This window comes from Capricornis sumatraensis, chromosome 3 (assembly GCF_032405125.1).
Source record: "Capricornis sumatraensis isolate serow.1 chromosome 3, serow.2, whole genome shotgun sequence".
NCBI lineage: Eukaryota > Metazoa > Chordata > Mammalia > Artiodactyla > Bovidae > Capricornis > Capricornis sumatraensis.
Genome location: NC_091071.1, coordinates 2,988,758 through 3,015,234, shown reverse-complemented (window position 1 = coordinate 3,015,234; position 26,477 = coordinate 2,988,758). Strand labels below are relative to the sequence as shown.

The 26,477-nt window shown below is 58.4% G+C and overlaps 2 protein-coding genes across 4 annotated transcripts in view; one reads left to right on the top strand and one right to left on the bottom strand.

The window, feature by feature from the left end:
* RADIL (Rap associating with DIL domain) overlaps nt 1-6,911 on the top strand; it is a 51,147-nt gene extending 44,236 nt beyond the window's left edge. The window contains exons 8-13 of the mRNA XM_068969432.1: nt 101-273; nt 3,728-3,878; nt 4,618-5,259; nt 6,057-6,196; nt 6,286-6,425; nt 6,806-6,911. Of these exons, the coding sequence (XP_068825533.1) occupies nt 101-273; nt 3,728-3,878; nt 4,618-5,259; nt 6,057-6,196; nt 6,286-6,425; nt 6,806-6,911 (1,352 nt within the window). The remainder of the gene's footprint in view (nt 1-100; nt 274-3,727; nt 3,879-4,617; nt 5,260-6,056; nt 6,197-6,285; nt 6,426-6,805) is intronic.
* Nucleotides 6,912-9,695: 2,784 nt separating this feature from the next.
* AP5Z1 (adaptor related protein complex 5 subunit zeta 1) lies at nt 9,696-26,297 on the bottom strand. Of its 3 annotated transcripts, none has more exons than XM_068967568.1 (17): nt 26,201-26,297; nt 15,395-15,532; nt 15,139-15,325; nt 14,813-14,954; nt 14,614-14,726; nt 14,136-14,304; nt 13,753-13,893; nt 13,551-13,588; nt 13,322-13,484; nt 12,782-12,960; nt 12,282-12,424; nt 11,972-12,112; nt 11,505-11,616; nt 11,178-11,275; nt 10,712-10,844; nt 10,420-10,634; nt 9,696-10,189 (listed from the first exon to the last, which is right to left on the bottom strand). In XM_068967568.1, exons 1-17 carry the CDS (start codon nt 26,239-26,241, stop codon nt 9,919-9,921), a joined length of 2,424 nt encoding a protein of 807 aa, XP_068823669.1. In that variant the 5' UTR covers nt 26,242-26,297; the 3' UTR covers nt 9,696-9,918. The 3 variants fall into 3 exon arrangements, with proteins under 3 accessions (XP_068823669.1, XP_068823670.1, XP_068823671.1); XM_068967569.1 differs by having other exon boundaries at nt 14,813-14,846; XM_068967570.1 differs by lacking the exons at nt 15,139-15,325; nt 15,395-15,532; nt 26,201-26,297 and having other exon boundaries at nt 14,614-14,721; nt 14,813-14,930.
* Nucleotides 26,298-26,477: the final 180 nt, after the last annotated feature.

Sequence of the window (26,477 nt, the reverse complement as noted above, 5' to 3'; positions counted from 1 at the left end):
GGCCTCCCGTCTGTCCAGAGGCCAGGGCGCTGCCGGGCTTGTCCCCCCTGGGGGCGCCCGGCGAGGGCTCTGCATCACCCTCCCGCCGTCCTTCCTGCAGGCCCCTCTTTGAGCTGCTTCCACTGGCCCAGGGGCGTCCAGGCCTATGCCCGCCTGCAGCAGCTCCTGGAGTGGGTCAGGAGTGCCGGCTTCGGAGAGGCAGGGGAGCGCTTCTTCCGGAAGCTTTCCTGCACGCTCAACCTGCTGGCCACGCCCAGCGCCCAGCTCATCCAGGTGAGAGGGGCTAGGGGGCGGTGGTCTCTCTGGGCTCAGCAGCTTGCAGTCCCTGCGTGCAGGGGAAGCACGCCTCAGTCCTGTCCAGCTCTTTGCAACCCCATGGACCATAGCCCACCAGGCTCCTGTCCGTGGGGATTCTCTAGGTAGGAATCCAGGAGTGCCCTGCGTGCCCTCTTCCAGCTGCAGCCCCTGCTGCCCAGCTGTCACCCTGCCCAGCATGTCTGTGTCTCGTCCCTGACCCACAGGGGCGCCCTGCTGACAGGCGGGGGTGAAGGACCCTGAGGTGGGGCGGTCACCCCAGTCACCTGGTGGCCCCATCTAGGCTCATGAGTCCTTAAATCTGGGAAAATATTTGCAAATGATGTGACCGACGAGGGCTTCATTTCCAAAATCTACAAACAAGTCATAAAGCTCAGTATCAAAAAATAGCCCAATCAAAAATACGCAGAAGACCTAAATAGACAGTTCTCCAAAAAAGACATACAGATGGCCAGAGGCAGGTGAAAAAATACTCAACGTTGCTAATTATTAGCAAAATGCAAATCAAAACTACAAAGCGGTATCACCTCACGCCTGTCAGGACGGCCATTGCTAAAAAGCCCCAAACAAAGAAATGCTGGAGAGGGCGTGGAGGGCCCTCTGTTGGTGGGAATGTGAACTGGTGCAGCCACTCTGGAGAACAGTGTGGAGAATCCTCAAAAATTTAAAATAGAGCTGCCACACGATTTAGCACTTAATCCATATGGTAGTGAGGTAATATTAAAAATCCTTCAAGCTAGACTTCAACAGTACATGAATTGAAAACTTCAGATATTCAAGCTGGGTTTAGAAAAGGCAAAGGAACCAGAGAGAGACCAAGTTGCCAATATCCGTTGGATCATAAAAAAAGTGAGGGAATTCCAGAAAAACCTCTGCTTCATTGATTATGCTAAAATCTTTGACTGTGTGGATCACAACAAACTCTGGAAAATTCTGAAAGAGATGGGAATACCAGACCACCTTACCTGCCTCTTGAGAAATCTGTAAGCAGGTCAAGAAGCAACGGTTAGAACTGGACATGGAACAACAGACTGGTTCGAAATTAACTGGAGGACGTTAAGGCTGTATATCGTCCCTCTGCTTATTGGCTTGTCTGCAGACATCATGCAGAATGCCAGGCTGGCTGAATCACAAGCTGGAATGAAGGTTGCTGGGAGAAATGACCAGCAACCTCAGGTACACAGATGACACCACTCTAATGGCAGAAAGTGAAGAACTAAAGAGCCTCTTGAAGGTGAAAGAGGAGAGTAAAAAAGTTGGCTTAAAACTCAACGTTCAAAAAGCTAAGATCATGGCATCCGGTTCCATCACTTCGTGGCAGATAGATGGGCAAAATGGAAATAGTGGCAGATTTTCTTGGCCTCCGAAAGCACTGTGGATGGTGACTGCAGCCACGAAATTAAAAGATGCTTGCTCTTAGGAAGAAGAGCTATGGCAAATCTAGACAGCATATTAAAAAGCAAAGACATCACTTTGCCAGCTAAAGGTCCATAGAGTCAAACCTATGGTCTTTCTAGTAGTCATGTATGAATATGAGAGTTGGACCATAAAGATTTAGTGTTGAAGGATTGATGAATTTGAATTGTGGTGCTGGAGAAAACTCTGATTCAGAAAGACACGCACCTCAGTGTTCATAGCAGCACTATTTACAACATCCAAGACGTGGGATCAGCCTGAGCGTCCACAGACAGGAATGGAAGGGAGGCGTGGTACCTGTATATAGTGGAATGCTGCTGAGCCATTAGGAAGAATGGAATAACGGTATTTGCAGCGACATGGGTGCAGCCAGGGAGCATCATGCTAGGCAGGTCGGAAAGAGAAGGACGGTTGCCATGTGATGTCGCTTGTGTGCAGAATCCAGAATAAGACGTAAAGGAGCTTATTTACGAAGCAGAGGCAGGCTTGCAGACACAGGAAGCACACGCGTGGTTGCCAGAGGGGGAGGGAGAAGAAGGAGGTTAGGGGCTTGGGATTAAGAGGTGCAAACGCCTCTGCGTGAAGTAGGGAGACAGGGATTCTCCGTGCAGCTCAAGGAGCCACAGAGTGCCCTGCAGTAAACCACGATGGGAGAGTCTGAAGGAGCCGCAGGTGGGTGATTCTGTGTGTATAAACCCGTACCGGCAATTAGCAGCACTGTCAGTCAACTCTGCTTCCGTAAAAGGAAGAGAAGGCAGAAGAGTGGGTCAGAGAGACGGGAGAGGCAGCGGCGGCGGCCGGGCCGGGGCGCGCGGCGGCCTACGGGATTCAGGAGCAGCCCTTGGCCCGGCGCCGGCACGGACCCGGGACCTCTGCCCTGGAGCCGCCGGGGAGCACAGCCCCCGGCCCTCGGTCTAGCCCCGCGTGAGCCGTGCCGGCTGTTTGACCCCGAGACCTGCAAGACTGTGTTCTCGCTGCCACATTCGAGCTTGTTTGCTACGACAGCAGCCGGCGGCAAGGATGCCAGCTTGCCCGCCTCCCTCACTTGTGCCATGACGCGGCCGTCACCGGGCGGGGTGAGGCCGCCAGGCCCTCTGCTGCCGGGCGGCGGGCAGCCCCATGGGCCCGCTCCCTGCCACCCGCCGTCCTGCCCCGGGCTGTCACTCGCCACCCAGCACCGTCGGTTGCCACCCTGGAGACAGGCTGTTTGGGGAGAAGCAGCTTGATTGAAAAACGGCTGACATCCTCGTGGACAGGAGGCAGAGCGCCCGTCACGTAATGACCGCGTGCTGTGAGTGGGAGGACAGCGAGCTTTCCTGGAAGCTGAAGCGACAGCAGAGGCGCAGAGTTGGAAGTTGAAGTTCAGGGAATTTCTCAGGAAGCAGAGCCTGTGAGATGGGAAGGAGGTGCCCGGCCGTCGGGCGCCCGTTGACTCCCTCCCTGGAGAAGCAGCCGAGGCCTTGCTGGGTGCGGGGTGCGGTGAGGGTGGGGCCGCCCCCAGCACAGCTCAGGACCCCCGTGACCCCGCCCAGGCCTCTGATGTTGGCAGGGAAGTGAGGTGCAAAAGGGAGAGAGGAGGACGGTAAGGGACAGGCAGTGACACCTGCTTCCTAGCAGCAGGAGGCCAGAGAGGCAGAGAGAAGGGGCCAAGACCTGCGCAGGACGCTCCCCCGCGGGCTCTCAGGGAGGAGCCTGCTTCTCAGGAGCTGACGCACAGCTGCCGCCCAGGTTCCCCGTGAGGGCCTCCCACCTGGAGTCCTGAGCCCTGGTGGCCGGAGGGTGCTTTCCCACCCCAGGCCTTCGGAAGCTCCCCCCGCAGAAGGCAGGGGTGGTCTGAGCATTCCGGGATCCTCCCTGGGCCCCATCACAGCCAGAGCCGGTCCCCTTACGGACCTCACTCTCCGCCTGGCCCGCGGGGGCTCCCTGGAAGGCAGGCTGGCCCCCCTTGCATGGGGTGGGCTCCGCGGCCTTTGACCAGGAGGACTTCTTGTCGCAGATGAGCTGGGCGAGCCTGCGGGCCGCGTTCCCTGCCCTGAGCCCCGCGCAGCTGCACCGGCTGCTGACTCAGTACCAGCTGGCCTCGGCCATGGGTCCCATGAGCGCCTGGGAGCCGGGTGCCCAGGACGGCCCTGCTGCCTTCAAGTCAGGTGAGGCCCCTCCGCGGGGGCACTGGGAGCTGGGGCGTCGCCCGTGGGGGCAGGGCAGGACCCCTGAGGAGGAAGGTGGCCCAGGGCTGGGGCTCCCCTTGGCCCCCGAGGTCCGGGCTCGGTAACGGGTCCCTGCTGCCCCTCGAGGCCTTGGCCCAGTGCTCGGCCACCAAGGAAGGGGCAGGCTGTCCACACTGGGCAGCTTGACACAGCGCGGTCCTGGGCACACCTGCCGTGCCCACATGCTCGTGCACACGGGACAGATGCACGTACGTACACAGGCTCTTCACGAGTTGGCCAAGCTCCTCTCGTCGTGAGCCGTGTGACACAGAGACGGACAGTGCAGGGTGGGGGTGCAGACGGAAGGGGCTTTGCCCGGTCTCCCCCTCATCACCTGGGCTTGGACTCTGGACAGTCCCCCCTTGCACTGGGTCACGTCCAAGGCCTGTGGGGGCCTCTGTCTGGGGGTCGGGTGGGCCGTGCCCCGCGGGTGACAGTGTGGGGTGCTGTCAGCACGGCTGAGGGCGCCCCCCCAGTGTGGGTGGGTGCTGGGCCGGGGGTGCCGGGGAGGGCGTGGGGCGCATGTTCCCCCTGGCGGAGCTTGGGTCATCCCGGTGGCCCCTGGGGCTGGGCCGGCCTGGGTCCCGCCCCTGGGTCCCTGGGGTCCTGTGGCAGCGGGCAGGTCGCAGGCAGCGCCTCCTGGCCGAGGTCCCAGCCCCTTGCCCCCCCCCCCCCCCAGAGGAGGTCCTGGAGTCCTACGAAAACCCCCCGCCCATCGTCTTGCCGAGCGAGGGCTTCCAGGTGGATCTGGACGCGGAGTGCCCGGACGAGCGCGTCTCCCAGCACCTCCTCTATCTCCGCCACTTCCTGTGCGGCCTGCGGAGCCAGCCCGGCCCCAGCGGAGCGCCCGCCCGGCCTGAGGGCCTCCAGGTGCTGGGGACGCCGCCGCGGGGAGCCCGCGGCTCGGGGCGGCCCCTGCTTCCCCTCTCACATCCGCCGCTGGGGCTGAGTTCTCTCTTGTCTCCCCAGGGCCTACACCACACCAGTCCCGAGGGCCACCCTGAGGCCCAGAGCTGCCCCCCGCCTTCCAGGGACCCCAGTGGGGGAGCCCAGGAGGCTGGCCTGGAGCACCCTCTCCCTTCCGTGGGGGGTCCCTGGGCACAGGGCCTCCCAGGAAGGCCGCCTGGCTGCCCGAGCCGCGGGGGCCCCTACGCTGCGGACCCGCACGGGGACCCCTCGTGCCTGCTCACACCCCCAGGCACGCCGCTCGGCCTGGAGCCTGCGGCCCCCGACTGGCCCGAAGGCAGCAGTGCCTGTGGGAGGGCGCTCCCGGAAGGGCGGAGGATGGGACCCGGCGGCCCACGGGGCGCCTCCCGGGAAGGTGAGCCCACTAGCTTGCCCTGTGCTCCGGCGGCTCCCTCAGGGTCCTTCCCTTGCGGAGTAGGGCAGCATGTCTGGCTGGGCTGTCAGAGTCGCCCCCGAGCGCCTGTCACCCTGGAACCCAGAATGGGCCCTAGCTGGGCCTGGGGTGGGGGGAACACCCTGGAACACAGGGTGGGGGGTCCGGAGAGGGGGCTCGGTGGGGAACGGATGGCTCCCGATGTGCGTTCTGCCCTGGGGTTGGTGCAAGGCCTGCGGGTTGGGAGGATGGGGGAGGTGGAGCCCTGGGCGCTGGCCAGGCTGAGGGCGCTGAGGGGCAGCCTTGGCGAGTCCTCGGTGTCCAGCCGAGCTGGGTGGGTGGCCCGCAGGCAGGGTCACTGGGGTGGGTGCGCCTGAGGCAGGACACCGCTCAGGTGGGCAGCACGGCTGGCCCCGCGGGGAGGACCGGCCATCCTGGTAGGGGGCAGCAGGGCCCCAGCTCAGAGGGGCCGGGGCCGGGTGGCCCCTCGGGAGGGGCCAACGGGGCTCACCGCTGAGGGGTGTGAGGCTGGGGAGGGAGGCGGGTGAGACCGAGTGGAGCCCTGCTCAGCCTCCTGAGAGGGTGGAGCCCAGCGGCAGCACCAGGCAGCCTGCCGGTCCCCGTCCCCCGGACGGCCCCAGCAGGCCTCCCCTGGACCTTCGTGAGCAAGTGTCCTCTGGAGCAGCTGAGCTGGACGCGGGTCCCGGACTTGGGGGGAGTCTGGACAGAGGCCTGCGTGGCCACCCCTCACCCACCCGCAGCACTTTCCCGTTCTACAGGAGACTGTGCGGCCCCAGAGGACGGGCCCCCTCCGGCCCCGTCTAGCCGCAGCTCCAGCACCGATGACTTCTGCTACATGTTCGTGGTGGAGCTGGAGCGTGGCCCCTCGGGGCTGGGCATGGGCCTCATCGACGGGATGGTGAGTGGCCGCCCCGGGCCCAGCTGGGGAGGTGTGGAGGTGCTGGTGCCGGGGCCCCACGGAGCCCTGAGGCTGCCCCTCTCCCGCAGCACACGCCCCTGGGCGCCCCTGGGCTCTACATCCAGACCCTGCTCCCGGGCAGCCCCGCCGCGGCCGACGGCCGGCTGGCGCTGGGAGACCGCATCCTGGAGGTGAACGGCAGCAGCCTGGCGGGCGTGAGCTACCCGAGGTACGCGCCCCGCCCCGGGGGACGAGCCTGGCCGCCGCCTCAAAGCCCAGCAGCGGCCCTGTCACTACCCGCTTTGGAGATGAGCAAGTGAGGCGCAGCGTCGCCTCCTACCCTTCCTTCCCTCACTCGCCCTGATGCCACCGCAGTCCCCACCCAGGGGCTCAGGCGCCTCAGGCTCTGGAGTGGCAGCGGGCGTCCTGGCTGTGTGATCCTGGAGCTCCGTCCCACTCGGGCGGCTCAGGGTTACTGCCTCTGACTCCCGTGGGGAGGCTGCTCCCCCCACCGCCCCAGGCAGCACCAGGAGGCTCCACCTGCTGGGCCGGCGCCGAGTCCTCCCTGGGCGCCCGTCTACACCGGCCGCGTCCCTTGGCTGCTTTCAGGGCGGTGGATCTGATCCGACACGGGGGCAAGAAGATGCGGTTTCTGGTGGCCAAGTCTGACGTGGAGACGGCCAGGAAGGTCCGCTTTCGCACGCCGCCCCCCTAGGCGCCCTGGGCGGTGGGCCGCCCGCCTGCACCTGGGTCCCGCGGGCACGTCTCTTCTGCCAGGCTGTTCCTCGCGGGTGCGCCCCCTGCAGTCCCTTCGTGTATGTTGTATTTATATGACATAACGTTGTGATGTTTGTTACAGAGCTTTTATGTTTGAAGATTTTAATGGGAAAATATAGATTCAATAAACTATCTTTCATATTCCAGAGGGTGGCAGGGCATGGCATCTGGGGGGCACCATGCTGGTCCCCGGAGGGGCCACAGGGGCTCCTGGATCTGCTCCCGTCCCCGCCAGCGTGGGAGACCAGTGACAACACGGGGTCCGGGGGTGGTGGGATGGCTCTGCCTAACTCCGCGTCTGCCCTCCCCCCGCCCCAGACGAGGAGCAGGCCGTGCCAGGCAGCCCCTTGCCACGGAGGGAAGAGTGCGAGAGCTGCCCACCCCTCAGAGTGGGCTTTGCGCTCGGGGTGCCGCGATCAGCACAGTCCCAAAGAAATGGTCTAGAAACCTCGGGAGGCTATAAAGTGGGAGTCTTGACCCACTGTGGGTGCCCAGGCCTCCCCGGGCCTCACGCCCCTCCGTGTTTTCTCTGCCGCGGCTGGGCCCTAACACCAGCCTGGCCACCCCCGGGCTCTCCATCTGGCATCTGCCCAGTGTCCGGCCTGCCTCCTGCCCCAGCAGCGGGGCCACACACAGGGCTGTGCTGGTGTCAAGGTGAGGCGCTGACCGTCTTCAGCAGGTTTGGCCGCGTCCTCACCGGGCTCAGAGCCTGGAGCCGGGCTCTGGGCCTGCGTCCTCCTCTGATGGGCACACAGGCTCTGGGGACGAGGGGTCCTGGCCAGTCCGCTACAGACACCGCCTACGTGGAAAAGAGTCTCCTGCAGGGAGCAGCAGCCCGGTCAGCCCCAGGTGGGTCCCAGGCCCTGGGGCTCAAGTGCCACGAACTCCCAGCTACACCCTGGTTAGTGGGGTGAGTGGGGCAGGCGGGCTGGGTGGCCCTGCTGGTTGCTCTGTGTCGGCATCGGATTCCAGATGCCTTGAAGCAGCTCCGCAGGTGCTGGGTGAGATGCATTTTTTTCCCTGAATTTGGCTGGCTGCTGCCCGGGCTGCTCTCTGCGGGGAGCGGGCGCTTCCGGGGCAGCGTCTTGTTGCGGAGCACAGGTGCCAGGGGCGCCGAGCCACCAGGGTGCCTGGATGAAGCGTGCTCTTAAAAAGTCATTTGAAACGTATGCTTGAACCCAGAAGGAACTCTGAGAGCCCAGGTTGAAATGAGGCCTGAGGCCCGCCGACCTCCCCCCATCTCTGTGGTGCTGCTTGGCTGGGGGGGCGCCTGCACACCGCAGTCCCGCGGGTGTGGGGTTAGACCTCGGGGCTCTTCTCGCAGGGAGTGGGAGCTGCCACCTGTCTCTGGCGAAGTGCCCAGGTCACTCTGAGGCCGGTACTGTTATTACCCCACTGAAGGGAATGGCTGCTCACTCCAGTGTTCTTGCCTAGAGAATTTCACGGGCGGAGCCCATGGGATTGCAGAGTCAGACACGACAGTCCCTCAAACATGTTCTCGTTTCACTTCCAGGTGAACGTGGGGCGTGTGGGGCTGTGCTTTTCTGTCTGGGCAAGTGAGCGCCGGAATAACAGGATACCCCACAGAACCCAGTCTCTGCAAGCCACCGCCACCCTCCTTTCTGCGTGTGGGCACGGCCTCAGGTGAGTGCTCTGTAGGCACGCAGACCTCGACCTTGACCTCACACCGCAGCTGGGTCAGGCTCCCCGGCCCGCAGCGTCCACCTGTGTGTGGTGCAGCCGCCCTGCGGGCTGCCTGGCCCCACCGATGAGTGGGCACACGCTCCCCACACGAGGCCAGAGCAGGACGGGGCGTAATCGCCACCTCCACCTGGGCGGCAGTAAGGATCTGAACTGTGGTCGTTCAGGTAGACTCAGCTGCCACAAAAGTCCACCCTGTGAAGAGAGTCCTAAGGGGACACTGCGGAGGGGCCCTGGCTCAGTGTGAGGAAGCAAGCAAGATCCCCCCAGAACCCATGTTCTTAGGCACATTTGGGACCCAAACTTGCCACATCTGATGACCTGAAAACCCTGAGAGCTGTCCATTAGGGGGCGTCTGGAAAAGCGGAGAGTGTTTCTCCAGGGGTCATGGTGCTCCATCTGGGCCTCCGGGGACGCAAGTCCAGAGGGCTGGGCAGCAAGGGTGAGGGGCTCGCTGGGGCTTGCAGGGCTGGGCCTCGCGGGGCAGCAGCGCCTCCTGGTGGCTGGGCCCCTCCCAGCTCAGGTGGGCAGGACCGCAGGCCGACTCCAGTGGAGGAGGGTAGGGAGCACTGCGGCTGCAGAGGCTTCTGGCCCCACCGCACCCACTGTGTCCCCCGCTTGGGGTAAGAGCAGAGCGCACCTGATCTCCCGAGTAAGGCTTCCAGCGGCAGGTGCTGGGGTGGCCTTGTCCTGCCGGTGGGAGACTGCAGGCCTGTGGAAGCAGCAGGGCCCCCAGACCCACCTTCCCGTCTCCAAGCTACTCAGGAGCATGAAAGCCCTCCTGTCACTGACCAGACTCACCTCCCAGTGGCTGCCTCCGGCTCTGGGAGAGGGACACGGCTCCTTTCTGACCGCATGTCAGCGCTCTGCCCTCGATCATTGGGGACACGTGGGGATTAGGTGGGAGGACCACCGGGGAAGGCCCCACCCACAGGCTCCCCACTTCCTGGGTGGAGATAAAGGGAAACGACCCTGCCCTTGTGCACACAAATATTTCGTGAAGGAGGTTTATTTTTTTCTCCTCTTACCCCCAAATAACAGCAGGACACAGACCAGGCAGCTTCCCCCCATGCCCAAGAAGGGCCAAAGCCGAGTCAGTGCCGTTCCCCCCAGAGGAGGCAGAGACTGACGCTGAAGTGGTGGCCTCCCCCGCCGCCGCCTCCCCAGGTTTCTCCGACCCCTGAGGCCACGGCAGGGACCGAACAGCAGGCTCTGCAGCCTGGTGCCCACTGGGCCCGTCCCCCTCACCCTGGCAGGAGGCCTGCCTCCCGCTCCAGCAGCCGGCTGACCATGTCCAGGCCCAGGGGCAGGGCGGTGTTGCAGTCGCGGTGATAGCGGGGCTGGGACACCTCCATGCTGGGCGTGAGCACAAACTGGGCCACACTGGGCATCTTGAGCAAGTTCAGCAGCTCGGTGGCCCGTGTGCAGACGGCTCCCAGGTCGTCCTCGCCATGCACGGGTCCCACGGCTGGGCTCTGGGCCAGTGTCCTCATTTTGGACAGGAGCAGGGAGACCCTGGGGGTGGGTCAGCCTGTCAGCGTAGGAACACCCCTCAGGTGGACGGGGGCTCGGGGAGGGGCCCAGCCGCCAGGAGCACGGGCCAGTGTGGCCTTGACTGAGGAGTGCCCACAGCCCGGGCCACTGGCGCCCAGCTGGTAGGCTCATGCAGACACTCTGTCCAGGTGTCTAGGAGGGGGCCACCACCAAGCCCTTCGCTTTCCCCACGGGAAGGCTGCAGGTTGTACCTGGGGATCAGGTCTTGGCTCCGGGAAGCCAGCTTGGTCAGCGTGGTCATGAGCACAGTGATGACCTGCGGAGGACACTTGGGAAGGGTGGCGGAGGGCCGAGACTGGGTGACCTCGAAAAGCAGGGCCTCCAGAGCTTCAAAGAACCTGTTGATCTGCTCTGCGGTGCAGCGCCGGTCCCAGGACACCGAGAGGTACTCGCCAATGGCCCACACCTGGGCGGGGAACAGCACTCAGCCCGCAGCAGGCCCCATGGCAGGCGCGGGCCAGGGCGAGGGGGAGGCTGCCTTACCACAGAGGTGAGCATGTGCCCGGTGCTGCGGGGCCCCCCCAGGCTGCCCACGAACTCCAGCAGCTCTTTGGCCCGCTCGACCACCAGCGGGGGGTGCAGCCTGCACAGGCCTGGGAACTGGGAGCTCAGCACCCTGTTGGAGAGAACGCCACTCAAGAGACCCCAGCCCCATGGCCTGGCAGGAGAACCACCAGGTGGTGGGCCGGGCTGGCGAGGGGATGAGCCCGCATGAGTCAGGCCTTCAGAAAGGGCACCTTCTGGAAGGCGCTGCCCAAGAGAAGCTGGCGGGGGAGGGGATGAGGCAACTCTCTCGAGTGGGAAGAGTCTGTGCGGCAGCCCACGAAGTGTCGAGGCTGGGCCTGGGAGGAGGCTGGGGAGGGGGTCTGCATTGACCAGAGCTGAGGGCACAGGGGGGCTGGAGCCGCAGGAGGGGTGAAGCCCCGCAGAGCCGCCGGGGGAGACCTACCTGTGCACGTCGGCTTCATACCCCTCAACCTGGAAAAGCGAGTCACTTCTCTCCAAGAGCAGCAGTGCCAGCTGGCTGGCCAGGGCCCCATCGGCGAACTGGGAGGGAGAGAGAGCCTGGGTGCCCGGCCAGAGGCACCTGTGCGCTGGGCCCTGCTGTGTATGCTGCCCTGGGGGCTGCTCACAGCCACATTCTCGGGGGACAGGAGCTCGGCCTGGGCTGCTGTGAGCAGCACTTTGCGCCCTGACCCGCGTACTGCTGCAGTTGGCCCCGCAGCTCCGGCTGGCCCTCTGCTGCGGGCACAGAGGCCCTGGGAGGCGGGCTCACCTGTGTCACTGCTGCGAAGAACGCTCGGAGTAGAGTGGGCACAGCCTGGGCACACTGGAGTACCCGGGCGCAGCTGGCCAGGGGCTGCAGCAGCTGGTGGAGCGGTGTCAGCCTGGGGACACACAGCCCCGTCCTAAGCACCCGCTGCTGCCCTCGTTGGCTTGCCCTAGCTCCCCCGGGACATGCGTGTGGGCGGGGCCAGTCCTGGTGCGTCTGCCTCTCAGGTGCTCAGCCTTACTTCTTCCGTCTGCGGAAGGAGTCAGTGTGTCCCCACCCGCCGGAGAAACAAGGACGGGACTGGGTAGCGGAACAAACCACAAGCTCAGTGCCTGGGAAGTGCTTAGCCATGCAGCCAGCGCTGCTGGTGGCCGTGAGCAGAACTGTCTGGCCAGATCAGAAAGCAGCAGGTTCTGGGCCGGGTGCCGGCCACAGCAGCCTGCGCTCAGGGCCCACCACCGAGGGCCTACCTCTCCACGGTCCCGCTGGCCTTGGCCCGCAGCAGGTGCTGGAACAGGCCCTGGGCCTGGGGGTCCCGCAAGGCCTCCAGGCAGCCGGGGGCTCTCACGGAGGTGTCCCAGAGCGGCCTCTCAGACGCAGCCTGCGACAACCTGCAAGCAGAGACGGCGGGGTGGGGCTGGGACGTGGCTCCAGCCCCGCCCCCTGCCCCGTGGTGTCCCCGGGTCAGGGAGAGACTCGAGCCGCCGTCACCCTAATGGCACCTGCTCTGGAGCAGGCAGGGCAGACATGTGGGAGCGGGCAGCAGCGGGCTGGGCTCACCGGAGCTGCAGCTCCAAGGCCGCGGTCAGGCTTGGCAGGTCCAGTAGCAGGTGGAGCATCTCCACGGCTGTGCCCACATCGACCAGCGCCGGCAGGAGCGCCACAAACTCGGAGGTGAGGGCCGGACTGCTCCAGGCCAGGAACTGCAGGGAGGAGGGGCGCCTCAGTGCCCCCAACCCCAGGGTCAGGACGTGCCCTTCACCGTCTTCCCCGGGATCCTGCTTGCTTCCACCCGGACCTGGTGCCAATGACCACTAGCCATCATTTCTTCCTGACTAAAGGACTGAGTCTCTGGTTTTGGAAAAGCTCCGCAGTGACAGGCCCAGAACACCCGTCAAAGATGAAGGCACCAAAGGGATGACACAGCGGGCGCAGCCGCCCAGTGGAGACGCTAACTCTGAACCAACGCCGTGGGCTCTGCCAGCCCGAGCGCACCTGCCCAAGGGAACGGGCCACCGCGAGCATGGGTGCCCGCTGCCCCTGAGGCCCAGCTCACGTGCCTTGAAAAGGTTGGGGAAGCTGGCCCTAAGAAGGTCCAGGTTGCCGCCGACCAGCAGGAGGTAGTCCCTGCAGAACTGGATGAACTCGAAGGCCAGCATTGGGCTGTGGAAGTGTTCGGACGGGATCCTGGTGAAGAGGTGTTGGCAGACGGCGTCGGCGTCCACTGCAGCAGCCTCCCCTGAGAGCACCGGCTCCGTCAGGCCAGGAGGCCTCAGGCCTGGCCTCCAGGGCCTCTCGCGTCCCCGGGACACCCTTGGCAGACACGTCTGGCGTCACAAGCGCGGGCTGAGCGCACCCAGCTCTTCCCCAGTGTCTGGCCACAGACCCACCCCTCTGGGTACAGAGACGAAGACTGTTCCTTAGAGGGGCTGGCTTCAGGCACCTTCTAGGGAACTCCTTGGTAAAGAGAGCTCGAGATTACCATCAACCTGGTAACATTTTAAAAATCCCCTGCACGTGACTGCTAAGCACCTATCAAAGCGCTGCTGCTCTACAGCGGCCTGCCCGGTGCCCTGTTCTCCAGCGCAGGAGGTGCTCACCGTGGTGCAGGAAGAACTGGGCGACGGGCAGCAGCACACGGACGCAAGCCGGGTCCCCGCAGAGCCGGGTGCGCAGGGCCCGCAGGCTCGGGAGGGCGCGGTACAGGAAGGAGGGGTCCTGCCGACAGAGTACGTCCAGCACCAGCACGGCCTCCACCAGGCACTGCGGAGACACGGGTGGCTCAGAGGGAGCCGTGGGCCCCACCTAAGGCCACCCGCTGGCACTCACCGCCTTCTGCAGGTCTGAGTCGGCCTTCCTCAGGGCTCCTGGGGGAGGGAAGAGGGCCACCTGGTCTCTCCGTCCCACTGGCACCTCCGGATGAGGCGGCGGCCCATGTTCTGGAAACTCAAAGGGCGGCCAGGGAGCCCACACCCCGGGGGACCCCACCGCGGACACGATGCGGGGCAGGTGAGGCAGGCGCAGGACTCACGCCGGCCGCTCTGCTCCAGGAGGCGCTGGCAATACTCCAGGGCCTTTTCCCGCAGCCACTCGGCGGGCGGCAGCAGGTGGCTGGCGGTGGAGGCGGCCGAGAGCACTGACACGGTGGAGCCCTCCAGCTCTGACCTGTCGTCTAAAGAGAGGGGCGGCTCAGTAGCTCGCAGGGACGGGTGGTCTGGAGGGCGGGGGAGCGCCGGTGGGCTGCCAGGGCCGGAGCTCAGTCCCACCTGCTCCCACCCTCACGGGACACCCGTGGTGGAGACACACCCGGACTGTCTAAACCGCTAGCAGGCGTGCGGATGAGGAGTTGCTTGACTCCAACGTCTGGAGCCCACGAGGCTTGGCCAAGGCGCCCAGGGGCCCGCCCTGTCCTACCTGCATCCGTGGCACCCGGGCGCGTGGGGCCGCCCTGCAGCAGCCAGGCCCGCAGCATGGAGAAGGCCTGCACGTTGAGCCGCTGGTCCTCCGTGAAGCGTTGGCCCGTGGACAGCACCGTGAAGAAGTCTGTGGCCACGGACCCGTCCATCTCAGTGACAGGGCCCGGCTGCAGGGGACAAGGAAGGTCAGCAGGCACGGCAGGGCCAGGAACAGCCAGGGCGCCCTTGTAGGGCGCGAGGACGCGGGCACTTGGGCTGACGACACAGCCCTGCGCCGGATCCCCGCCCACACAACCCGAGACTCCTCACAGCATCACGGGCGCAGGACCCAAGCACCACGCCCTCAACGCCCGGGTGGAGACAGGAGAGGGGTCATCCTGGAACCAGGGCGGTGCTCCCACAGGAGGAGCTGAAGGCAGCCCACGGGGTGGCCCCAGGACAGGGCAGCCCCCACCCCCGCTGCCCCTGAGACTCACCTGCCGGGCTCTGGGTGTGGAGAAGAAGCCCCCGGAGGCATGGGCCGCCCCCTGCTGGACGCTGGCATAGCGGAGCCAGTCCCCCAGCCGCTTGCTGAGCGCCTTGGTCTGCTCTGGCGGGGGGGGACACCGTGGGGACGGAGTTAAGTCTGCATGGCCCCGGTGGTCACCCCCGGCCCCCCCAGCCGACACTGCTGACCTTCAGGAAGGGCATCCGGGGCCAGGCTGGCGACCTTGGACACGACGGGGAGGAGGTGTGTCAGGCTGGGCCCCTCGGACTGCCGACTCTCCAGGGCCTTGATGACGCACTGGCCCACGGTCCTGACCTGCTGCGGGTCGCCCTGCAGAACCCCTGGCGGAACGTGAATACCAACTCCCCCCCACAACCACCACTCTGCCCAGGCGTCCAGAACATAACCAGGGCAGGCCCGGACCAGCCTGCTCGCCCACAGGGCGCACGCGGCGGCTGGATCACTGAGCCCAGGGCCACCAGGGGTGGGCTGGGGGCCGCGGCAGTCACGTTACCTGGGCCAAGAGCACGGAGGCCACCAGCCCCAGCTGCCGCGAGCTCTGGGCATGGTCACAGGACAGGCTCAGGCTGTTGGAGGGTGCCATCTCTCGCAGCACAGCGGCACAGAGCAGCTGGAGCCGCTCGGGGCAGCGGGGCGAGCAGAGGGTGGTCTGCAGCAGCGCCACACACGTGGGCTCCAGCCTGGAGGGCAGGGGCTGGTCAGCCTCCGTGGGGCCGGGCAGGCTGCCCAGAGGCCAGGTGGGCGCTCACCTCCTGCTGTACTTGGTGGCCGCCACGATGAGGAAGAGCCTCCGCAGGGCGTCCAGGGTGTCGGGGCCCCAGTCCTCCGCCTGCAGCAGCGCGCTGACGCGGGCACAGAACCTGCCCAGCTCCACGGCCCCGACCTCCCTGCAGAGAGAGGGAGACCGCCGCATGGGTAACTGGAAAGGCCGCCCCAGCGGGGGGCAGGCCCTCACGAACAGAGGGGCCCAGGTGGTGTGGGCGGGGCGCTAGGCCCCTCGGGATGAACCGCTGACGGGTACCCACCCAGGTCCTTGCCCCTCCCCTGCCAGCGGGAGACCCTCATGCCACCAGCGTCCACAGCAAGCCTTCACACACTCAGGTGTTGTTATTCCAGGACCAGAAACACCAATTGGTTTTCAGGGAGATTTTAGTCTGAACCAAGTTGCTTTTCAAAAGATTTTTTTAACTTCTGGGAATAAGAATTAAGTATGATAGAGCAAATATTATGACATTACTCTAATGCTTAATTTGAAATGTACATATATCTACTAAGCATTTAAAACAGGTTCTATACTGAATGTGGTCTCAAGACAGCCTGCTTCCCATTCCATGCTGAAAAGCAAGGAGAGGCAACATGCCAGCAAGTTACCACGCTGCGAGCTTTGAGGGGTTCTCGGAAGGGCGCAGCCCACAGCTGGGCCCTCCCCCAAGCTGTGGGTGAAGCCCTCCAAATCCGTTCTGCTGGCACTCAGGGTCTGCAGTTTTGACCTTAGAGCGCATGCGCCCCCAGTCTCTAAGGCTGTGGAGGGGCCCTGGGCGGTGGCTTGTGCTTCCCCGTTTACTTAAGGGCTGGCAGAGAAGTCCCAGCAGACCTCCCACCACTCCCCGTTACCCCGGCCAGAGCAGGACGCAGCCCCTACAAACACAAGCAGAGGCGTGAGTGGGCGGAGACTTGGCCCTGGGCCGGTCCAGCCTGCTTTTCTCTGGGTGATGTCGGAGGCAGAGACTGCCAGCCTGTCCCAGACAGCAGTGCCCCTCATCCACATCCCAACTCAAGGACTCTTCTGAAAGGAGAGTCCAGCCACCCACACGCTCAGCAGCTCCGAGCCTTCCCTACTTCACCAAGGACACCGCGTCCTGCTCGCCTGCCTTCGCCCAGCTTGGACCCTCTGCCCGGAGCGCTCTTGGCTGCTTCCCTTCCTGCTCTGAGCTGCTGGTTAGTCGTCTGGTCCTTCAGGAAAGGCCCCCAGCCCTGCACTCACCCTCCCCGCTTACCCGAGTCCCCCTTTCCTCTGCAGCTCACAAGTCATGCTTCTGATAAGTTTCTCCATCCTTCTTTCCATCTCTGAAAACTTTAAAATTTTCTCCAAATCCTAATTCCCAAAACTTTAGTAATTTGTTTTAAAGTGCCACAAAAAATCAAAGAAATAATGAACACTAGTGAAACACAACTGGTAGTTACTTAACCGTTCCTCAAATCTTAACAGGAGTTCCTGCCCACCGAAGGGGCAGAGAAATGAGAAGCAGGGCTGCTCCTCCTGCCTTTCAGTCTGTGAGTTTCTGACTGAACAGAAGACAGGCTGGGAGCCCGGAGTGGGTCGCGGTTCTTTGTGTCCCAGCACATCGCAGGCTCAGCGAGCTGCTAGCATTTCCTCTTTTCTGGGGCGAGGAGAACGGGAGAGCAGGAGGACAGAGCTCACTTCCCCCCATGAGCAGACAACCACAGCGACGCAAGAGGCAGTGCCCACTGAAAGCAAACGAGCCTGGCTGGGAGAGGGACCCACATGGACTTGGGGAGGAGGAGCGATCGGAGGGACACAGGAAAAGGGGGGTACAGGGGCTTGAGTGCCGTCCTGGGGACTGAGGGTGTGAACCACACACTGCGTGTCCCAGCCTTGGAGTCTGACACCAGGAAGACGAGTCCTTTGGCTGGTTTGGAAACCAGTGAGGCCATCAGCAGGGCTGCGAGAAACCTAGCCTCCACTTGTGACGCGTGGGCACACGCTCGCCTGCGGCTCAACCAAGGCAGAGGAAGCAGAACGCGACTGTCCGGGGTGTCCCAGGGCACGTGGTGGTAAAGAGCCGCCTGCCAGTGCAAGAGAGGCAGGTTCGATGCCTGGCTCAAGACCGCCCACTCCAGGGTCCTTGCCTGGAGAACCCCACGGACAGAGGAGCCTGTCAGGCTGCAGCCCATGGGGTCGCAAGTCAGTGGGACGCGACTGAGCATGCGCTGGCTGGTTTCCATGCCGGCCCAGCTGAGCACCTGCCCTGCTCCCCTTTAAGGGCAAGGATGCCACTGCTGGGAGGAGGGTGAGCACACACTCAGGGAGCAGACCCAGCCTGGACCTCATCCTCAGGGCTTCTGCTCCAGCCGTGGGACCCGACCCCACCCCACAAGGGCAGTGATGGCCACTGTGGTGAGGAGAATCCAGCCCCTCCGTCTCCAGCCCACCTCCTACCAAGGCAGCACCCTGGGGCACCCCTTCAGGGTCACACGCGGTAGCTAACTGTTTCATCTGATGTCACAGACACAGAACAGTAAAGCAAAATGAAAGGGCAGAGACCTGAGAAGACAACTAACGAAACATGATTCCCAGAACAAGAGTTCCAAGTATTAGTAGGAAGACTGCTGTCTGAACTAGGGAAAAGAATTGAACACAGAATTTTAACAAGGAGCTAGAAAATATGAAAAAATGATCAGAGCAGATATATACAACTGAAATGAAAAGCATACTAGAAGGAATGCCAACCGGCTACGTGATACAAAAGAACATGTAGGTGTCATGGAAGACAGAGTGAAAACTATCCAATCAGAACAGCAAAAGAGACACATTTTAAGAAACGGAGACCAATTAAGACCCCTCTGGGACAACAGCAAGGATACTAACATTCACATGCAGGGGTCTGAGAAGGGTCGAAAATGCATTCGATGAGATTATGACTGAAAACTTCCTGACCCTAAAGGAGGAAACAGCCAGGTACAGGGAGCGGAGACCCCTGAAAAAGACAAACCCAGACACCCACCCCAAGACACACCAAAATTAAAGTGGCAAAAGCTAAGGAGAATTCTAACGGGAACCCCCATATGGCTATCGAAAAGGAAAAACCTACAGTCTAGGGTGCTTTACCCAGCAATGTTACCATTCAGAATTAAAGAAGAGGTGAAGAACTTTTCAGACTGGCAAAAACGGAAACAGTTCATCAATACCACACTGACCCTAAGAGTTATAGGAATTTACAGAGTAGGAAAACGCCCATGAGTAAGCGCAAATACATAGTAAAGGCTGTGCTGCCACAAAGGTCACATACATGAACCCCATGGTAGGTAACCACAGATCAAAAACCCTCAAGAAACGATGGAGAAGCAGCTGGAAAGCGAGCAACAGCGCGGCAGTAAGTACACGAAAGGGAAAGTGAAGTCGCTCAGTCGTGTCCGACTCTTTGCGACCCCATGGACTGTAGCCCACCAGGCTTCTCCACCCGTGGACTCTTCCAGGCATGAGTACTGGAGTGGGTTGCCATTTCCTTCTCCAGAGGATCTTCCTGACCCAGGGATTGAACCTGGGTCTCCTGCATTGCTGGCAGATTTTTACCATCTGAGCCACCAGGGAATCTCCCAATACCCATCAGTAATCACTGTAAATGCCAGTGGACTATCATGCTCCAATCAAAAGACATGAGCCAAACTGGAAAATCCACGGACGGAGGAGCCTGGTGGGCCGCAGTCCATGGGGTCGCCAAGAGTCGGACACGACTGAGCGACTTCACTTTCACTTCTCACTTTCATGCACTGGAGAAGGAAACGGCAACCCACTCCGGTGTTCTTGCCTGGAGAATCCCAGGGACGGGGGAGCCTGGTGGGCTGCTGTCTATGGGGTCGCAGAGTCGGACACAACTGAAGTGACTTAGCAGCAGTAGCAGCAGCAAGCCAAACTGATTAGTTTAAAAACAAGACACAACAATTATATATGCTACTTAAAAGACTCCACAACTGAAGACACAGACTGAAAGCAAAGGGGGTGGAAACAGAGACTTCATGTGAATAGAAACAGGAAAGCAGGGCAGCAACACTCATTATCGACACGGCAGACTCTAAGCGAAGTCCAACAGAAGACAAAGAAGGGCCCATACGCGAAGAGCACAGCATGCTCACTCACATCTGCACGCCCAATAAAGCAGCGCCTAGATACTAACAGGCCAAAGGGAGAGCTGACAACGGTCCAGTGACAGCAGGGGGCTTCAGCATCCCACACCAATGGGCGCACTGTGCTTAGAGGCTCAGTCGCATCCGACTCTGCGCACCCATGGGCTGCAGCCCTCCAGGTGCCTGGGGGTTCCCAGGCAAGAATACTGGAGTGGGGTGTCATGCCCTCCTCCAGAGGATTCTTCCCAACTCAGGGATCGAACGCAGGTCTCCCACACTGCAGGCAGATTCTTCACCATCTGAGCTACCAGGGAAGCAACTGTATCAACAGACTTATTATCCAGACATAAAGTCAGTAAGGAAGCAGCAGCCTTGAATGACCCAAGCTGACGAGGCGGGCGCTCCATCCAGAACCAGCCGGGTACACACTGTTTAAAACACACATGGAGTGTTCCCAGGATAGATCACACGTTAGATTATTAAATGAGCCTCAACAAATTTAAGAGGACAGAAATGATACCCAGTACCCTTTCTGACCACAACAGTATGGAACTAGAAATGAATTACAGAAAGAAAAAAACGGGAAAAACACAAACATGTAGAGTCTACACGCTACTAAGCATGCTACTGAAATAAGCGGCATAGAAAAGGAAGAGCAAATAGAAAACACCTCAAGAGGAAAACAACACACCCCCAAATCGACGGGCGTGGCAAAAGCAATTCCAGGAGGGAAGTTTACAGCAATCCAGGCACACCTCAAGGAACAACAGTCTCAAACAACCACCATCTAAACAACAGAAGAGACAAAGGCCACAGTCAGCAGATGGGGGGAAATATAAAGAGCAGAGACGAGGCAAAACAGACGGGAACCACAGACCAGACTGCGAAGGACAAGACTGACAAGCCGTGGGTCAGGGTGGTCAAGAGAAACAGAGAGGACCCAAATAAAGCAAGATACGAAAGAGGAGAAATCGTGAAGTGAGACGCCAAACACTCCACAGACAAGAGCACCGATACTTACAGGCAGACGGATGTGATGACCTAGAAGAGATGGATAAATTTCTAGAAACATACAATTTCCAAGACTGAATTGGAAGAAACAGACAATCTGAACAGACCTGTCACTAGCAGTGAAACTAAATTAGTAATAAAACTTCCAGCAAACAAAAGTCTGGGACCAGAGAGCTTCATGAGGGAACTCTACCAAACATATAGACAGGTAATACCTATCCTTCTCAAACTATCCCAAAAAACCGAAGGGGAGGGAGCACTCTTCAGTTCTTTCTATGAGGCCACAATTACCTTGATACCAAAATCAGGCAGGCACTACCAAAAAAAAAAAAAAAACACACACACAAACCCAAACAATTACAGGTCAGTATCTATGATGAACATAGATTTGAAAATCCTCAAAAGAACATTAGCAAACAAAATTCAACGATAAAAAAAGATCATGGGGAATTCTCTGGTGGTCAAGTGATTAGAACCCTGCACTTTCACTGCTGAGGGTGAAGGTTCAATCCCTGTCAGGGAATTAAGATCCCACAAGCCATGAAGTACGGCAAAAAAAAAAAAAAAAAAAAAATCCTACACCATGGTCAAGTTAGATTTATGTTTATTCCAGGGTCACAAGGATGCTTCAACATCTGCAAATCAATCGGTGTAATATACCATGTTAACAAATGGAAGGATAAAATTCACGTGACCATCTCAATAGATGCAAAAAAAAGCATTGGACAAAATTCAACATTCATTCACCACAAAAACTCTCATCAAAGTTGGTATCAGTTCAGTTCAGTCGCTCAGTCGTGTCTGACTCTTTGCAACCCCATGAATCGCAGCACACCAGGCCTCCCTGTCCATCACCATCTCCCAGAGTTCACTCAGACTCACGTCCATCGAGTCTGTGATGCCATCCAGCCATCTCATCCTCGGTCGTCCCCCTCTCCTCCTGCCCCCAATCCTTCCCAGCATCAGAGTCTTTTCCAATGAGTCAACTCTTCGCATGAGGTGGCCAAAGTACTGGAGTTTCAGCATTAGCATCATTCCTTCCAAAGAAATCCCAGGGCTGATCTCCTTCAGAATGGACTGGTTGGATCTCCTGGCAGTCCAAGGGACTCTCAAGAGTCTTCTCCGACACCACAGTTCAAAAGAATCAATTCTTCGGCTCTCAGCCTTCTTCACAGTCCAACTCTCACATTCATACACGACCACAGGAAAAACCATAGCCTTGACTAGACAGACCTTACTCGGCAAAGTAACGGTTTCTGCTTTTGAATATGCTATCTAGGCTGGTCATAACTTTGCTTCCAAGGAGTAAGCGTCTTTTAATTTCATGGCTGCAGTCACCATCTGCAGTGATTTTGGAGCCCAAGGAAATAAAGTCTGACACTGTTTCCACTGTTTCCCCATCTATTTCCCATGAAGTGATGGGACTGGATGCCATGATCTTCGTTTTCTGAAAGTTGAGCTTTAAGCCAACTTTTTCACTCTCCACTTTCACTTTCATCAAGAGGGTTTTTAGTTCCTCTTGACTTTCTGCCGTAAGAGTGGTGTCATCTACATATCCGAGGTTATTGATATTTCTCCCGGCAATCTGGAGTTCAGCTTGTGTTTCTTCCAGTCCAGCATTTCTCATGATATACTCTGCATATAAGTTAAATAAGCAGGGTGACAATAGACAGCCTTGACGTACTCCTTTTCCTATTTGGAACCAGTCTGTTGTTCCACGTCCAGTTCTAACTGTTGCTTCCTGACCTGCATACAGATTTCTCCAGAGGCAGGTCAGGTGGTCTGGTATTCCCATCTCTTTCAGAATTTTCCACAGTTTATTGTGATCCACACAGTCAAAGGCTTTGGTGTAGTCAATAAAGCAGAAGTAGATGTTTTTCTGGAACTCTCTTGCTTTTCCCATGATCCAGCGGATGTTGGCAATTTGATCCCTGGTTCCTCTGCCTTTTCGAAAACCAGCTTGAACATCAGGGAGTTCACGGTTCACGTATTGCTGAAGCCTGGCTTGGAGAATTTTGAGCATTACTTTACTAGCATGTGAGATGAGTGCAATTGTGCGGTAGTTTGAGCATTCTTTGGCATTGCCTTTCTTTGGGATTGGAATGAAAACTGACCTTTTCCGGTCCTGTGGCCACTGCTGAGTTTTCCAAATTTGCTGGCATGCTGAGTGCAGCACTTTCACAGCATCATCTTTCAGGATTTGAAACAGCTCAACTGGAATTCCATCACCTCCACTAGCTTTGTTTGTAGTGATGCCTTCTAAGGCCCACTTGACTTCACATTCCAGGATGTCTGGCTCTAGGTGAGTGATCACATCATCATGATTATCTGGGTCGTGAAGATCTTTTTTGTACAGTTCTTCCGTGTATTCTTGCCACCTCTTCTTAGTACCTTCTGCTTCTGTTAGGTCCAGACCATTTCTGTCCTTTATCGAGCCCATCTTTGCATGAAATGTTCCCTTGGTGTCTCTAATTTTCTTGAAGAGATCTCTAGTCTTTCCCATTCTGTTCTTTTCCTCTATTTCTTTGCATTGATCGCTGAAGAAGGCTTTCTTATCTCTTCTTGCTATTCTTTGGAACTTCGCATTCAGATGCTTATATCTTTCCTTTTCTCCTTTGCTTTTTGCCTCTCTTCATCAAGGGAACATAATAAAGGTCATTTATGACAAACCCACAGCTAACATCATACTCAACACTGAGAAGCTGAAAATACTTTTCTTCCAGTATCAGGAACACATATAAGGGTACCCATTCTCACCATTTCTATCTATTTAACACAGTGTAGTGTTTTGTAGGAGCACTTTAGTAAGAAAGAAGTCCTAGCCACAGCAGACTAGGAGAATAAATAAAAGGCATAAAACTTGGAAGGGAAGTAAAACCCACTATTTGCAGATGATACGATACCATATATATATAAAACTCTAAAAAAAAATAAAATAAAATAAAAACACCTCTAAAGTTTCCACCAGAAACTATTACAACTAATAAAATAACTTCAGTTAAGTTGCCAGGATACAAGATTAATATTCAGAAACCTGTTGCTTTCCTACACACGTCAAAATCATCTGAAAAAGAATAAAATACCTAGGAATAAACTTAACAAAAGAGGTGAAAGACCTATACTCTGAAAACTATAAAACACTGATAGAGGAAACTGAAGATGACGCTAAGAAATGGAAAGAAATCTCATGTACACAAGTTGGAAGACTTAAAACTGCTAAAATCTCCATACTACCCAAAGCAATCTACAGACTTAATGCAATCTCTATCAAAATACCCATGGTTTTTCACAGAACTAGAATAATTCTAAAACATGAACAGGCAAAGCAATCTTAAGAAAAAACAAAGCTAGAGAGAGGTATCATGCTCTCTGATTTCAGACTATACTAAACTACAAAACTACAGTAATGACTATGTAAACATCATGGTACTGGCAGCAACACAGCCACACACAGACACACAGCAACACACACACACACACACACACACACAAAGACACAGACACACAGCAACACACAGACACACAGCAACACACACAGCAACACAGACAGACACAGACACCACACACACACACACACACACCCCACACACACCAATGAAACAGAACAGAGAGCCTAGAAATAAAACCACACTTATGGTCAATTACCCTATGACAAGGGAGGCAAAATGCAGGAGGAAAAGACAGTCTCTTCAGTCCGTGGTGCTTGGTGAAGCTGGAGCTGCCTGTAAAGGAAGGAAACTGGAACATTTCCTCGCACCATATACAAAAACAAAATGGATTAAATAACCTAAATGTAAGATCAGAAACCATAAATCTAGAAGAAAACAAACACTCTGTGACAGAAACAGTGGGAACGGTTTTTGGCCCTGTTTCCTAAGGCAAAGGAAGCAAAAGCAGAAACGAGCAAATGGGGCCCAATTATTACACTTAAAAGTTTTTGCACAGCAAAGGAAACCACCTTAATGGGAGAAAACATTTGCAAGTGATGTGACTAACAAGGGTTTAATATCCAAAGTAAACAATTCACACAACTCAATATGAAAAAAACAGTTTAAAAAAAGGACATAAGACCTGAATAGACATTTTCCCTAAGACGACATACAGATGGCCAACAGGCAGACAGAAAGACGCTCAACTGAGAGAAACAAATCAAAGTCACAATGAGGTAACACCTCATACCTGTCAGAAATGCTATCAAATGAGAAGACCACAATAACAAATGCTGGTAAGTGGAGAAAAGAAAACCCTAGTTCACTGTTGGCGGGAATGTAAATTGGTGCAGTCACTGGAAAACTGGAGGTTCCTTAAAAAACTAAAAATTGAACTCATTCCTGGGTGTATATCCAAAGAAAACAAAAACTCTAATTTGAAAGGGAACACGCACCCCAATGTTCACAGCAGCCCTGTTTACAACAGCCAAGACCCGGAAGCAGTCCAAGTGTCATCAACAGATGACTGGATAAAGGAGACGTGGCGTGCACTCACACAACGGAGCATCACTGAGCCACAAAGCACGGAACTCTGCAAGTGCAGAGCATGGGAGAGGCCAGGCAGCACTGTGCACAGTGAGAGAAGTCGGAGGACACAGAGTCTGATCGTCATTCATACGCAGAGCCCAAAGTGGGGTTAATGACCACAACAAAACAGATGCACACAGCACATGCTGGTGGTTATCAGTGGACACGGAACCGGGGAGGTGAAGGGGTTAAGAGGCACAAACCAGGCGTTGAACAAGGTACAGACATATTGTACAGCACAGGCAAGGTAGTCAATGTAACAACTTTAAATGGAATATAATCTATTAAAATACTGAAGCACTACATTGTACCCCTGAAACTGATGCCGTGAATCAACTGTACTTCGACTTTTTGAAAAAGCTATTTTCCCTTAATACAGCTTCTAAATTCAAAACAGGCTGAACTGGAATAGTGGAACTTGAGTATTGGAATATATGTCCAAGATTGCAGGAAACAGACGTTTTTGGACTCAGTGGGAGAAAACATCAGCCTAACAAATTTTCAAGGGTTATTTTGACTACAGCAAACTTCTGCCCATTCACAGCCTTTACGACCTAACCCGCATTCAAGATCTTGCTTCCCTAAGATCACAGGAGCCTCAACCAGCCCAGTTTTTTCCAGCAACTGGTCTAGCTCTGAATCCAAGTAGTTCTTTTAAACCACGGTTCTGGCCGCCTCTGCTTCTCCTCGAGTAGCACCGAGTCTTACACTGGGGTCTGGGTCCGAGGCTACCTCTCTTTTCCCCCGTGAGTGGCTAGTCGGTGAGGAGAGAGCTAGCGACCAGTCAGTGGGCGTCCAGAGGCAGCCCGGGGCCAGAGGGCCGAGCAGCATCCCCTCAACACGCCCAGCGCGCGCGCGAGAATCTAAGTCACTAAACCCTTCGCGGCTCCCCGAAGCCCTCGGAAGGCATCGGACTCGCGAACCTCGCACACAGAGCTCGCCACGGCTCAGTCCAGCAGGCTCCCCGGCGCCTCTGTGGCTTTCCCGGCCCTGCGCCGCCGAGCCTCCGGCCCACCCCGCGGGGCCCCAACCGGCTAGCTTTCCGCTTTTCCCTCAGAGCGCCGCTCGGGCCCGCCGCCTCCCCCGGACCTCCTCACGCCGGGCCCGGCCTCCTCCGAGGCCCCGCGCTGAGACCCACCGCCACACGCCCGAGGCGCTCACCTGGCCTGGCGGAGCAGACTCTCCGTCCCCGTCGCCAGCATCCCGCCGCCGCCGCCGCCGCCCTGAGGGCGGGTCGCGCGCTTCAGACGCGGGCGCCTCGCGGAGCAGTGCCCGCACCGACGCCGGCTTCCGGGCCGCGCAGCGTGCCGCGTCACGTGGGCTCGGCGCACGGCCCCCGACCAATAGGCTTCGACGCGGCGCCCCCGCCCGGGGGAGGGGGGCGGGACTCTGCGCTGGGGGCCCTGCACGGGCTTCCGGCGCTTTAAGCCGCGGGTCC